The 15,693-nt window shown below is 35.8% G+C and overlaps 1 protein-coding gene across 1 annotated transcript in view; it reads right to left on the bottom strand.

The window, feature by feature from the left end:
• PIEZO2 (piezo type mechanosensitive ion channel component 2) overlaps positions 1 to 15,693 on the bottom strand; it is a 383,378-nt gene that overhangs the window by 246,587 nt on the left and 121,098 nt on the right. Inside the window, exon 3 of the mRNA XM_023534183.1 lies at positions 359 to 484. Coding sequence (XP_023389951.1) covers positions 359 to 484 — 126 coding nt within the window. The remainder of the gene's footprint in view (positions 1 to 358; positions 485 to 15,693) is intronic.

Here is a 15,693-nt window from a genome sequence, read left to right as displayed (position 1 = left end):
TTATTTGTCACGTTAGAAATTGTATATGTCTTGTCTCTTTAGCTGGAGTATAAGCTCCAGGGATTGTATGTAAATCTAGTTTTTTTTTTTTTTTTTTAGATTATTCTCAATGATAATGTTCTACATACAGATAGGGGCCTGATATCTAATACGCATTGAATATTCATTAATTAAGTTGCTCGCATTATCCAACTGTCCATAGTAAAGTTTCTTTATATGTGTTATATATTGAATTGTCAAATGACCAAAAATTGCCATGAATTTTATAATGTAATCAATAATTGTATAGATTTCTATTAACATTATGACGCATAGCTTTATTGTGCACATGCATAATATGAAAAACATTAACACTTACAGTTGTAACCAGGTGCAATACGCTGTTGAGCTTCAAGACTAGCCAATGTGATATGAAAAATGATGTGCAGCAACAGGAAGGAAAGACTGGTGAAGCACAGAGACTTTAATAACCGTCCCGTGTGTCCTAGGGGATAAAAGCACAGAGATTGTGAGAGAACTTCATTCTGACCTTTGCACAGTTCCACACAGAACACGTTTCTATATCATCTGTGACACAGACTGACTCAAAAGTACATGAAGTGTAACAATTAAATTTAATTAAATCTTAACAATCTTTTAATTGTTCATCCAAAGCTAAAAGCCATCTTATTCTCTTTGTAAAATTATACAATTAACATTGATTAAAAAATCAATGTAAAAGAAAGATGCTCTCCTATTTATCATATGTTACCATGAAAGGAAACCACAAATATCCCCTGGCCCAGAACATTTTATAAGGGCGTTCTACCAACTTTGTAAGAACAGATAATCCCTATCTAATAAAAGTAGTTCCAGAAAATAAAAAAAGAAGTTTTCTAAAATATTTTATAAGGTTGAGTAACTTTAATTTCAAAATTAAGTAAGTCTAGGAAAGAAAAAGAAAGGAAATTATAAACCCATTTTACATATAAACATAGACAAAAATTATTTTAAAAGATATTTGCTAACCAACTGAAATAGCATACGAAAAATATAATACATCATAATAAGCTGTGATTTATTGCAGAAAAACAAGAGTGACTTAATATTAACAAATCTGTAAGTGTAAGTCACACACTAGAAGGCTGAATCGTGATTATCCCAATTGATACAGAAGAAGTACTTTATAAAGTTCAAAATCTATTCACTCTAAAAGAAAATAACACTCAGAAAACTGAGAATAGAAGGAAATACTCTTAATATGATAAAGAATTTATACCATAACTAAAGCAAACAGCTGTGTATGGTAGAATTTTAGACATAGCCCTTTAATGTCAGAGAATGATCAAGGGTACTTGATATCCTTGCCACTTAACATACCAGTGGGTGTACTGGCACATGTCATAAGATAAGAAAAAAAAATGAAAAGTTGTAATAACTGGAATTATTTGCAGACAATATGATCAAACAGAATTATTTGCAGATAATATTATCATCAATATAAAATGTCAACTGAATCCACAGACTAAATTAGAACAAATAGAAGAAAATGATTCAGACAAAATATTATCTTACAGAAATCAATATATCTCCTCTACATGAACAGTAATCTAGTAAAAAACAAGATACGACTTAAAGTAGCAACCAAAACTATATTGTAATGATTTTGTCAATGTGTCAGTTGGCTAGTCTATATCCCCAGTTATTTAATAAAACACTAATCTAAATGTTGCTGTAAGTTTACAGATGTGATAGAAATCCATAATCAATTGACTTTAAGTAAAGATATTATTCTTCAAAAACTGGGCAGGCCTGATTCAATCAGTTGGAAGGCCTGAAAACCAAGCTGAAGAGAGAGGGGAGAGGGTTTGGGAAGAAATTCTGTCACATGTGGATAATAGCTTCAACCTGTGTCCATGCATTTCAGCTTGCCCAGCGATGATCCTTCCTTCCTGATAGCAGCCTACCTTATATATTTTGAACTTCTTTAGCCAGCTGACATAATCAATAGTATAAGCCAAATTCCTACAGGTTGAACCCTGACTAATAAAAATATCTAAGAATTAACCTTAACAAAGAATGCATAAGACCTCTAAGGACAAAATTGTAAACATAGTAAAACAAATAAGAAGACCTGAATAAATAAAGAGATTTGCCACATTTCCGAATGAGATGACTTAATATAATAAAAATGTCATTTTTTTTCCTCTAAATCTAGTCTACAAATTCAACATAATTTTAAATATAATGCCAGTAGAAACTTTCAGGCCTTCAATAAACACATTTGAAAATACATATGAAAAGATTTTTTTTAGGAATTCAACAAACTTATTTTAAATATATACTTGGAAAAATAAAACTCTATGAATTGCTAGGTCGATTTTGAAATTCTGAGACATGAGACCAAAAGTGGATGAGCTTTGCTATAAACCCATAAGTTAAAACAAAACAAACAAATAGTAACCAAGATTCCTTACATAGAGGGAAAAAATCTCAGAAAAGTTTAGAAAAGAACAATTTATTCATATAAACTTGATAAATGGCAAAGCTGACTCCAGAAGTCAAAAGGAAAGAATAAACTATTTAGCAAATGAAATATGAGATAATAACTTTGTACCTTTGCTGTAATGATTACCTTCTAAAACAAGACCCCAAAACATAAACTATAAGGCAAAATAAATGACGAATTTGACCTCAATACAACTTAAGATTCAACAAATGACACTATAAAATTCACAAACAGGTGATTAGTTGGGATATTCAAAATGTACAAGAAATTAATGTTTAGAATAAAGAATGCCTGCATATCAACAAGAAGAAAGATACAATCCCAAATTACTTGACATACAAAGACCAGGAAAATATGACTGATTCTCAAGATAAAACTACCTAGATGAAATTACCTAGATGTTGGAATGACTAGAAAATGATTTCAAAACTTCCATTATAACCACCTTCCCTGAGATAAAGGTAAACGATCTTGAAATGAATGAAAAGATCAAAGTTGTCAGTGGAGAAATTACAATAAATGAATAAATATAAAATTTTAGAATTGAAAAAATACAATATCTGAAATTTAAAATTCATTTGATGGGCTCAGTCGTAGAATAGAGATAATAAATGAATGAGTCAGTAAATTTGAAGAGACAAATAGAAATCATGTATGAATAACAAAGAACAAAAGACTGGGGGAAAAAGTCCTCAGAGACGTAAAGATTAAAAGATCTATCAATTATCACCAGAGTTATCAAAAGAGAGATAGGCTGGTGCAAAAAAAAAGTTTAATAGCTAAAAATTCACCAACTTTGGCAAAGATATTATTCACACATTCAATAAGTTTAACAAACACATAATAACCAAAGGAATCTAAAGGTAAAGAAAAAATCCTGAAAACAGCAAGAAAAAATATGTATGCCCACATATTTTCGTCACAGTGAAGACCAGAATACAGTGGAAAATCATCTGTAAAGTTATGAAAGAAAATAACTATAAGTCCAGAATTCTATAACCTGTGAACATGTCCTTCAGGAATGAAGGCAAAAATGACATTCTCAGTTGAATGAAAACTAAGAGTATTTGAAAGCAGGAGATTTGCTCTAAGAGAAATGCTGAAGTATGTTCTCTAGGCTGAAGGGAAATGGTACCAAAGGAAAATTTGGAACTTTAGTCCTGAAGAAAAGCAACAGAAGAGAAATGAATGGAAAGATGCTTGTTTTCACACACACACACACACACACACACACACACACACACACACACACACACTCCTAATTACAGCTATGTTTCAATTAATTCATGACATTTCAAGAAATAATCTGAGTTTTTTTGGGTTTGGAAAATATGTCATGTATACAGAAATAATTGAGGGTACAATGTTGCCTATGTGTTTTGAGTACTCACTTTTATTTATACAAGAAATATGAATTATCTGAAGATATATCACCTGATAAAACAATCACTCATAATTAGAAATGTAAGAAAATGGGGGATATATTAAAAAGGATCAAATATATAAGTGCTAATTTGAGATGATTTGCAAAAGTAACCCAGATAGCAAATTCACAAAATAGGCAATTTATGGCCAGAATGACATGGTACCAAACTGTCTATATAGTATTTTCCAATGATTATCACAATGCCAAAGCAGAAGAAATTTGATATAAATGGAAGGAATAAATAACAAGGAGAGGAAGTAGTTTTTTTCAATAAATTTAACTTGGGTTTTATTTTTCAATTTTTTTTTGTAATATATTTATTCAAATAGAGCTTGAAAAAACTATCGTTGCTTCATAGACTGCATTCAAGAACTGGGTTTTAAACATAGGTATAAATCTAACTCCTCATTTATTATACTTTCAAAAGTAAATCAAAGGTTATTGCTTTAGCCAATGTTTCCGATTTTCTAGCTTTCAAGTGATTTTAAATGTGACATGCAAATGTGGAAGATCCTGGTTCTCACGATTGTATTAATATTTGTAAGCTAATTTGGAAATTTTCCACTTAAGAAGTAACCCTGTCTAAAATTCCAGCAATTCTTGAAGGAGAGCTCTGAGCCTTGTGGTAATTATCTTTTTGGTAAAAATATAACAGCAAAAAGTTTCATTGATATTGGCTTAAAGATAAGTTAATGAATCAAATTCAAATTCAGCATAAAGTGATATTTTGAAGAGTTTTATATATATTGTGAAGTCTTCTTCAGCTTACCCCCAAGATATCTTTATTACTTATGTACAACTTAATTATAAAAACCTAGAAGTACCATGTAGATAATATATCTGGCATTTTGGATAAAAAAATACCTTGGAGAGCAAGTATTTATATTTGAAGTGTTGCCCACAATGTTATGTCCAGACAGAACAAATGAAAAGCAATTTGATACATAAAAATGAGGGTTTTCTTTTTAATTTATAATGAGGTTAAATAGAACTGAATAGAGTCTGCTAGGACTTCAAAATAAGCTAAGCAGTCAAGCTTTTAGGTTAAGTATGTGAAGTTGCTAATACTAACCATTTTGATTTACAAGAATGGGCATTTCAGTGGTATCAAACTAACACAAATGAAGAAAAGGTACATATTCATTGAGGTCATCATTCCAGCACTCCTGAAAACCCTCTTTTGGTAAAAAGAATGAATCACAGAGAGGCTGCTGGGAACACAAAAGCCAATGGAAGAATGAATGACTAGCTCATTTCCCCTAGATTTCTTCCCGCCTTCACAAATTGGACTTAAAGCTCCCACTGCGTGTCTCCAAGTGAAACTTGGACTTCCCTACTGCACCTTCACCTCTTAATCCTCCCTTGCAAAAGCTTAATTTTCTATGTCTAATTTTTTTTGGCATATTATTGGAGCCAAAAAAGTTTTTTTCCCCGCTCTTTTCCTTCCCATTTGGATCTATCATTTATTACCCTGGCTTTATTTAATAAATTTTAAAGTGTTGTAATCTCTTCTAAAAGATTCCCCACAATGAAGCTGACACTATAATCAGAGACAAAAATAGAGACAGCAAGAAAATCTTTGCTCTGGCTATATAGGGAAATGACAGCTAAGGGCCAGGAGAAGAGGACGTGAAGCTGCCAGCCTCACAAGTGTCTACTCCACCCCTCTTTCAAAACTTACCATTCACGATCTCATTTCTTCTACATCTTTCCTTACCACTTTGACCCAAAAGGACCTTTTTATAACTCATATATTACATACTGTCTGTATCTGGCACTTGGGAATATATATTTTATAATATTAGTTGCTGTCCTAGATTGGGTTACCAGGAAACAAACTATGAGACTGAGATTGGTGTGCAGGAAGTTATTGGGAGAGCTCTCTGTCACAGCAGTGATAAGGGTGTGATGGGGGCATACCTGCATCAAGAGAGAATCTGTACTTGTAGGAGAGCCTTCAGTTGATCCTTGGGGAGCTTTGGAGCCAGAATGGCCCTTCAGAGGTGTGTAGAATTGAGGCAAGGGGGCTAAGCCTTGACTCAATTCTAGACAACTACACCCAACCTCATCATTAACCAGAAATTAGATGTAAGCTGTCCCCAGAGATGGGTGATACTTGGGCAAGGCAGCTTCCTAGACTTAAAGACAATTTTTGCTATGAGTGGACATGAGTCAAAACTCCAGGAACCTAGGGAAATAAATGCCATGGTCATGGAGGAAGATCGGATGGCACCCCACAGAGCCACTAGGTCATCTTGTTCTAGACATTTATTGTACTCAGATAGAGCATAAGCTTACCGAAGGCAAGAGCTGCCTCTAGCCTAGGGTCTCAAGCTTAGCAGGTACCTCATGGCTAAATATCTGTGGGGCAAGAAGCAGGCTTGAGGGCATGAAGCAGCAGAGCCTTCCAACTCCAAAAAACACCAGGGCCCAGGAATTCCAGGGGATGGTATAGTTCTTGTTTTGTGGTACCTCTTTTGCTCTAAACACATAGAAATAGTAGATAAAATATAAAGCAGATCACCAGAAATACATACCAGGCACCAGCATAAGATAAATATCTCTAACGGTCAGAAATGGAAGAGAAATGCAAAACTGTTTGCAGGCTGGCCTTGAGGCAGGCAATGGAAATTAAAGTTGGCTTTCTGGTAAGCACTGAATTACATGTTCAGTGTAAATAAAGAAGCCATCATTAGAAACACTGATTAAAACAAGGGTTTTGTTACAAACCCAAGCTTCACAGATTTCACAAGGATGCTGGAAAAGAATCTGCCCCTGACCACTTTTTGATCTGTGGCTTACAGTGAGCTGCGTGCTTAGACAGGAGAGAGAACATAGATATGACACATGGAGCAAGCCCAAATCCCCAACATCATCAAAGGACAAGTCTCTGAACCACTAGGACATGACTTAATTCTCCACTGGGATCCCATGGGTCCAAGTGAGAACAACTGCAAAAGCATTAGAAAGAGAGAAAAACACAAGGGTGTGGAGAAAGAGAATGCTAAAGGGAGAACAAGAGAGAGGAAGAGACTGAGACAAAGAAAAATTTCTGCTTCTATATGAGCAAACAAACTATAATTCAAAAACACATAAGGAAACAAAGCTAGGACAGATGATTGGGACATGAATTTACCAAAGGTAAAATGAAAATTATGAAACATAGTAAAAATGACTTAAAACTAAGTTGCATGAAATCCTCAAATCCTGAAAAGTGAATAAGAAATTATTTTTTAAAAATAGAAATGAAATAAAACAGATGGCACTGAACAAAGCAACTATCTGTCTTAGAAATTAAAAATATAGTCATTTAATTAGTAAAACAGATCAACAGATAGGCCAAACTCTCGATTGGATAGAGACAAAGATAGTGAATTGGACGACAGTACTGAGGAGTTCACTCAGAACTCAGCGCAAGCTAACAGAGAAGTTGGGAGCAGCAGTTGGGAGACATAGATGGTAGACAGAGAATTTGATATACGTCATTAGGAATTCCAGGAAAGCAACACAAACAATGAAAGAAGTATTTGATGTATGGTCTTCTATTCATTTATTTGTTAATTTATTCATGAAACAAACAATTGTTTCACAACTACTACATGTAATGGCTATGTTCCAGTAAAACCTTATTTATGGATGTCGAAATTTGAATTTCATATAATTTTCATATGTCTTGAAATAATTCTTATTTTTTTGACCATTTAAAAATTAGCTCATGAGCCATACAAAAACAGCGGAGGATAGAGGCAGATTTGGCCTGCAGGCTGCAGTTTATTGACCCCTGCCCTAACTGAAGAAAACACACTTGAAAGCAAAATGTTCATAAGTATAGGGGGAAAAAAAAAAAGACTGTGCTTTGATATTCAAGAAATTTCCTGGTAGGCATTCCACTGATTCCATGATACCTGGGGGTCACTCCCCATTATGGATAATAAACAAAGCTGGGTGCTGACTCCTTCACACCAAATCCTAAACACTGGTACTCACTTTTTGCATTCACATGGCTCAGGTCCCTGGAGAAGATTCCCACCCCCTCCCCTTTAAACACTTTCGCTTTCTCTAATTTCATCATTTCTAAAAGGAAATCAGGCCAAAAATCAAAACTTGAGTAGTAGAGATATGCCTAATTCTTAGTATTATGAGGTGGTTGTCTGATTATGATGTTTTATTAGAGGGAAAAATATTCAGGTGTAGACATTAATACACATGAATCTTGTATAAGTCCCCTTAAAACTTCCTGCTCAAGTCTGAAAAGTCAAACTATAAAAAGGAGGTCAAACTGGATAATTCAATTTAAGGACTCCAAATTAAATGGCTTTCCTTGTACATTCTCATGGCTCTCCATGGGTGGGTTTAGCAGAAAACATGCCAGTACAAACATTCAATGAATATACGAAGAATTTTCTTTAGTAGGATCAAGGGATTAACCAGTCCCACTTAAAGAGAGGAAGGCATTTCCAAGTGCAGTGAGCACTGAGGCTTCCTCTTGAATGGGTAATGCCTTTGCATGGGGTCAAGGTCAGGCTTAAGCAAACAGATTCAAACACAGGGGACAGAAAATTGCTCAGTCCTCTGCAGAGCCACCTCAGTGACCGGCCTTGTCCTTGTCCTTGCAGACCTTCCTTCTGGAGGGTGGGACAGCGCTTGGAGGCTGAATGATGCAGTGAGGTTTAAGAATGTGTATGATATTTACTAGATCACTGAGGAAAGTTTTCATGTAAAAGTGAAACCTCTGAATTGGGGCTTTTTGCCAATTCAGTAAACACACTATATGACTAAGGAAAGAGAGTTAGTCACTATTTTGTGTTGTTTCTTTTTTAAAAAAACAAAAACAAACAAAGCAAAACAAAAACAAACAAACAAACAAACAAAAACCATGTTATGATTTCTGCAATTTTGACCCTAAACAACCGATGGTTTCTATGTTTTTCTGCCATAGCTTGAGAAGATTAGAGTGTGAGTGTGGGCCTGCCCACTGCAGGCACCCGCTGACTGCAGACATTGTCCTAAAGAACGGTCTTGCTCCACACCCCTGTGAGTCCCCAGGGCCCTGCATATGGCACATGGGGAGGAGTTGTTAGTAGTGACACCCCTGAGCATGGGGAGTGGGGGGGTCAGCTGTATTGCTCCATGGTTCCCTTTGGGTAGAAATCTTGTAAACTTCAGAGGGAAACAAAAAGAGAGAAGAACTAACTTAGATGTTTACCAGAAAGGACTCTGAAATGTCCTGACTGAAGACCCTGCCCCACTCAACCTCCGGTTCAGAAATTTCACAAATTTCCCAGACTGAGTTGCCCCCCTCCACGTTTACCCTCAGAGAGACCACTTAGCAACTCATCTGAAATGGAGAGTAGCTGTTTGGAATAATACCTTAGTCATTTTTAGACAATTCAAAATATGAAAAGTATGGTTTGATGTCCATATATTTACTTTCAGCATCATTGTTCTAGGGAGTTGAGTTAGAGAAAATATGGAAGGGAGAAAATACAAAAAAATAATAATAATATGCAAGAAAAATCTACTCTCCTAATCAAGCTTTCAGAATCAGAAGGGAAACATTTTTTAAAGAAATGTTTAGGTTAATGGGTCTCATTTCTGAGAACTTCAGTTATATTAATAATTCATTGTTCAAGAAAGGAAAAAGCATCCTTCTAAAATTTTGTTTCCCCAAACTCTCACTGCATTCAACACAATGCAGTTTTGTCAGAGGAAAATCCATTCCATCATATTGCTCCAGATAACTGATTTGTGCATTTACTAACATCAACCAGACTATAAGCTTCTTGAAGGTAAGAGTCAAATATGACACCTCTCTAGATACTCCCAAGTACCTAGCACAGCGCTTCACACATAAGAGACCCATTAAATGGTTACTGAAAGGATGTAATAATAAATAAAAATCATATAAATGAGAAAAAGTGGTCCTTGTGTACTGATCTCAATATATGTTGGCAGGAAAATTTTATATCAAGCCAACAAGAAGTCCTCTTATTTTATTAGGCCAGTTTGCCAAATTCTGCACCAAGGGATCTACAAATGGTAACGAATGGGAGAAAATAATTAGGTTATTGAGTTCATTCCCCTCTAAGGCAGGCTTATTCCCCATGGATCATTCTTCCAGCAAATAGCTTTAGATGTCTCCTGCACAATTATTCTTCAATTCCTTTAGGAAAACAATGAATTTGACTCTGAAAAATGTTTACCCTGCTACGCTTCATTCTCATATAACTTTGCCTTTGTCTTTTTTTTTTTTCTTTCAAATCTATTTTCAAGAAGTCTAGTTCGCCATTTATTGAGTGTCAGGCATGAACTGCTGCATAAAGAAGTTATGACCTTCAGCTTTACACTGATGGAGATGTAGAACCTCTGGAGTGCTGGGGATGTCACCACGCACCTGAGATTGGTGGTCATCAAAGGCAGGTGTGGATTAGTGCCTGACAGCAGTGCTTCCAGCTGGCCACCACCTTCATCAGGTTTTTTTATACATCTGCTTTTTCACTGGTGTGAGATGCTCAGCCTAGTTGGCCAGGATAGTTTTTCTGTCCTGGCCGGCTCATCAGAAGGGTTTCTGTATGCTGTAATCTTCTTGTTTTCTCCCATAGGGAACACTTACCAGGTTATTATGACTAACTGCCTTGTGACCTGCTATGTTTATTCTCTCTAACCCTGAGCTTCCTTTTCAGGCTGTGAGTGCCAGACGGGGCAGCTTCAGCCAGCACTGTCCTCTCTGTTTGTGCTCACAAGTAACAGGGGAATGACTCATCTGCAAAGGGAATCTCCAATGAAAGGCATCTATTATCCTCAACTTTTCTCTCCAGAAAGAGCTTAGCACATTTTAAAAAACAGTCTTTTCATTAATTTTTCATCATTGGTCCAAAGGTATTTTTTTGTTTATCTATGAAACTGACAAGAAGACAATAAAATTTCTTTTTAGACTGTATGTGCCCCTATCTTATTCTTTTTGCTCAGGTCTCACTCAGAACAGATGTTTAGACCTTCCCTGGTCATTCCAGCTAAAATAGACACAATCCCCCAGGTGCTCCTTATCGTATTATCCTGTTCTGTATACTTCATTATTTGCAATTATTTTATTTTATTTATTTATTTTTTATCACTTGTCTCTCTCAAATGTAAGTTTCACAGATGAAGGGTCCTTTTGTCTTTCTTAGTTATCACTGTATTCCTGATGCACAGAAAGTACTTAGCAGAGAGCACACAATAAATATTGGTTAAGTGAATGAACAAATGAATGAAATGTAACAGTGAACCTAATAAGTCACATATTAATTTGTACCTATTAACATAGCCATGTAGGGGACACAATGTAAAATCGTTATCTTCACCAGGTAAAAGATTGAAGGAAGCAGGACATTAGTGTATTGCAGGGAAGGAAATAGGCAGAACTTGTCTCCTCAGAGTTAAATGCCTCAAGACAACAAATTTACTTGGTATTAGCCTATTGGCCTTGCATTTATACACCTACATCTGCTATGAAATAGAGCAGCCAAGTTCATAAATCTCTCCTTCCCTTCATCTCAGCTCATTCACCCTTTTCCTTCCTTTCTTAATCCCATTCTCTCTCTCTGTCTCTATGTCTCTCTCTGTCTCTCTCTGTCTCTGTCTCTGTCTCTGTCTCTCTCTCTCTCTCTCTCTCTCTCACTCTCTCTCTCTGTCATACACACACACCCTTTAAGATAACAGTTTTTTCTGTTATTTGACTCAAGTATATTCTTAGTATGGAGACCCTTCTCCAATAGTCTAAAAATGATCTTTTTCAAAAATTAGTTTCAAGTATACAATACATTGGTTAGACATTTAAATAGTTTATAAAATGATCATCCTAATTGCTCCTTCTCTCCTCTGGTTTTCCGCCTAGCCATTACATTAATGCTAACTGCATTTCCTATGCCGTGCTCCCCGTTCCTGTGACTATCAATCACTAACTTGTACTTCTTTAACTCTTCACCTCATTCTCCCAGGCCCCCAACTCTCCATCTCCTCTGTCCAGTATCTTTCTTTTTTATAACATTACCTATTATTTTTTTATTTTAACCAGAATTTATATCACTTAGAAGATAAAAGTAAGTGCAGAGATTTAAAAAGTATCATCGGAAACAAAATAGTAAATAGAAAAATCCCAAGATTTAATCATCATACTCATTTAAGGAAAATGCATATATCATTGGTCATACTTTTTTAACATAAAAGATTTAAATCACTTGACTAGTCTGAGTAAAGTGAAATGCATAAATATTTAGTGAGAAATCCAATGCGTTTTGGCAAATGTATGTATCTGTGATGCCACCATGACAAGACCTAGAACATTTACACCACCAAAAATGTCCTTCATGTCCTTTACAGTCAATTCTCACCCATCCTATAGATTTAATAATCTCAATGAACCCCAAGCATAATAAGCTCAAAGAGAAATTGCTCTGGAATACATCATAGTCGAACTTCTGAAAGTCTAAGATAAAGAGATATTTAAAGGAGCCAGAGAAAAATAACACATTAAATAGAAATGAAAAGTGACAAGATTTATGACTGACATAGTTAAAAACTACGGAAGCCAGAAGATATTAGAACGACATATTCATCATGCTAAAGCAGACAGGTAAAAGTTTTTCAATCAAAAAGTCTATATCTAGTGAAGTTAGCCATCAAAAATGAAGCCAAACATGCTTGGACTTTCAATCAACAAACTATAAATACTGTGAAAAGTTCTTAAGAAAAGGAAAATCACACTAACTGGCAACACAAGAAGGAATGAAGAGTACAGAAATGGTAAATATGTACCATTAAAAATATAATGTAAATATAAAAATAAATATAAAATATAAAAATTCACCCCTCATCCCCACCAGCTTGAGGCCGGCAGAGTCCCTCTGGCTCCCAAAGGCCTTCAGAAGGCGTACCTTCCTCTTCACTCGGCAGGTGCAATGTGTATTTGATAAGGAGTCAACACGTGTATATACAGAGGAATACATAAACCTGGGATTCCTTTTACCAACAGTTTCCTCTTCAGTCACTTGGTGGGCATCAAGCTCTCTGAATTTAGAAATGTCCCTTAAAAAGGAATCTTTTTGCCAGATCATCTAGAAAATGCCCAGATTCCCTTTGCCTTCCGTGCCTGCAATAGGCATTCCAGCCACAGCAGTAACTTTGTGCTGTCTCTGCATTGGAAACAGGCCAACCACACCATAGCACCAGGTTCTATCCAAACAAGAGCCATTAAAGCAAATACCACAAGCCCTTGTCTTAATTAGTTCATGCAATCAGTGGCTAGTTAACTCTTCTGGCTGCCTCACTTCCTGACCACCTGCACATTCTATGGTCCAATGATAACTTTCCTAGCCCCTCTACTGCTTACCTATGACCATCTGTCTTTGTCAATCTACTGGGCCCCACTCTTTATCAGGTTCACTGCCTTCATAACCCAGCTTTTGACTATTGGTAACTGATAGATCTCTAGCTCTCACAATCTGTATTCAAAATCGCTTTTATGGTCCAAAGTTCTATCCATTGCATACCTCTTAATCATTCTCTCATCCATTCTAACATTTGCCAGTTGCACACTAGATGCTAGTATAATATTGGTTGTTATGGTGACTAAAATAAACAACATACAGTCACGTTTCAAAAGGGATGAGGGGCCAGCTAGTTGATTTGAGGGTAGAGGGGATGGCAATGTTTTCTAAAGGCTTAAGGTTTGAAGAAGTGTGTACTGCTTTTCACAAACTTAAAGATTATCAATATTTTAGAGCCCTCACACTATCAATAATAATAAATCTCTCAGATGATTAATTCAATAGGTAAATGAGCATAGAAACATTTTTATATAATTGTTTTTATTACCTTATATTATCCCTTCAAGTGTGTTGGTGATTAAATTTGCTACATAACTACTTATGTGATTTTGTTCAAGTCCTTCAGAATCTCTGTGACTTACTCTCTTGTTATATAAAATCAAGATTGCCTCAAAGTAGAAATTGTTGTATGGTGTTCTTGAGGTATAGTTGTTATTTAACTGGACAGTTTATACCAAGGGTTCTTATGAAATAATATTTGGCTAACTGGGGAGTCTCTGAAGGGTGCAGATTCACAGAGGCTGCTGTGCGTGAAAGCTACTGGGGGACCTTAAATTGCTCTGCAATAGGGCATGTTGTCATAACTCCCCAGGTAATCTCACAGCAAAATGTTCTGGATGAGGGAAATTTAGGCCTGGCCAAGGCAGTGTATAAGTATTAATTTTTAAAGATTTTAAACTTCTTTTTTATTCAGACAGACTAATAAATGCGTTATGGGCTGCATTGTTTCCCCTTCAAATTCTGCTGAGGTCCTAAAACCCAGTACCTCAGATTGTGACTGTATTTGGAAATAGGGTTTATAATGCTTCCCAAAAGTTAAAATGAGATTACATAGGTGGGCCTTAATCCAATATGACCGGTGCCTTTATAAGAAGAGGAGATTAGGACACAGACACACAGAGAAGGGAGGCCATGTGAAGACACAGGAAAAAGATGGCCATCTGTTAGAGAAGGGGAAGGGCCTCAGAAGACAACAACCATGGCCACACCTTGATCTCAGACTTCCAGCCTCCAGAACTGTGAGAAATAAATTTCTGCTGTTTAAGCCACATACTCTTTAGCACTTTGTTAGGCAGTCCTAACAAATGAAGACATGTGGTCATTGCATGAAAATAAAATATTATGAAGGAACTTCTAAACTTTCAAGACTTTTGTAATCGATAGACCCCTAATCAAAAACACATTTCAAAGTGCTCCGCAGCTTTAAGTCAATGAATATGTACCAAATACCTACTAGGTGCCAGCATTGTGCTAATTAATGCTATAGATAGCAACTGTGTTTGGGTAACACGTAACCTAGAGGGAAATAAAGTTCCTCAAAGAAATCATTACTCTAACTTTGGTTTTCAAAGTTGTTAAATACAGCCATTCAAAATGCTGCCTGTGTGCTCCCCAGGGTCCTTGCATGATCTTGTGATTTCAGGTTCATAAAATGCTCTGAGAAGGATAACATGCTCTACAAAATTCAAGAATGACAGATATCTAATCACACAATCCTCTGGAAGCCAGACTCTGACTCCACACACTTCACATACCTCCATAATATATCTGGGACTAGAAATGCAGCAAGCAGATGCATCTTCACTCAAAGTGCATATGAACTGAGTCACTGTTTCAAAGCATCTTTACTTACTAACTCATATTTATGTCTAGCTCTATTTTCTCTGAAAAAACCTCACCAGCTTGGAATGGGGGTGGGGGCTCTAAGAAAACAAGGGGGATTATAAATGATCATTAGAATAATCATCTGATCATCTTGTATTAAATAATATAAGAATCTAAAGGTATTGGCCATGATTTTGCCTTCATGGTAACTGCCATGAGGATGAGGCTCATGTCTATGTTCTATGTATTTAATACTTAGTCCAAACTAGAACTTGGTCCCAAGAGGAAGCTCAGTCAATATTTTTTTAAAGAATAAGTATATTATGAACATCTTCCTATTGAATCAACAAATAGCTAAAATGTTAGAATAGTTTTTAAACACATTGAATTTCTGTTCATTCGACATCAATTCATTGTGCATTTACAATAGACAAGACACTATGTTATGCATTGTGAAAAACCAGGTAAGGCATGCCCCCTAACTACAAGTTGTCACCTCCAGTCCTTTAGTCATAACATGTAAGGAGCCTCCTATCATAACATATAAAGAGCTTCCTAATAGACTGCAAAATTGCAGGATTAAGTAA

This window comes from Pteropus vampyrus, unplaced genomic scaffold, assembly GCF_000151845.1.
Source record: "Pteropus vampyrus isolate Shadow unplaced genomic scaffold, Pvam_2.0 Scaffold122, whole genome shotgun sequence".
In the NCBI taxonomy this organism is placed as follows: domain Eukaryota; kingdom Metazoa; phylum Chordata; class Mammalia; order Chiroptera; family Pteropodidae; genus Pteropus; species Pteropus vampyrus.
The sequence above is the reverse complement of the archived record's forward strand: the minus strand, read 5'-3'. Positions and strand labels throughout refer to the sequence as shown.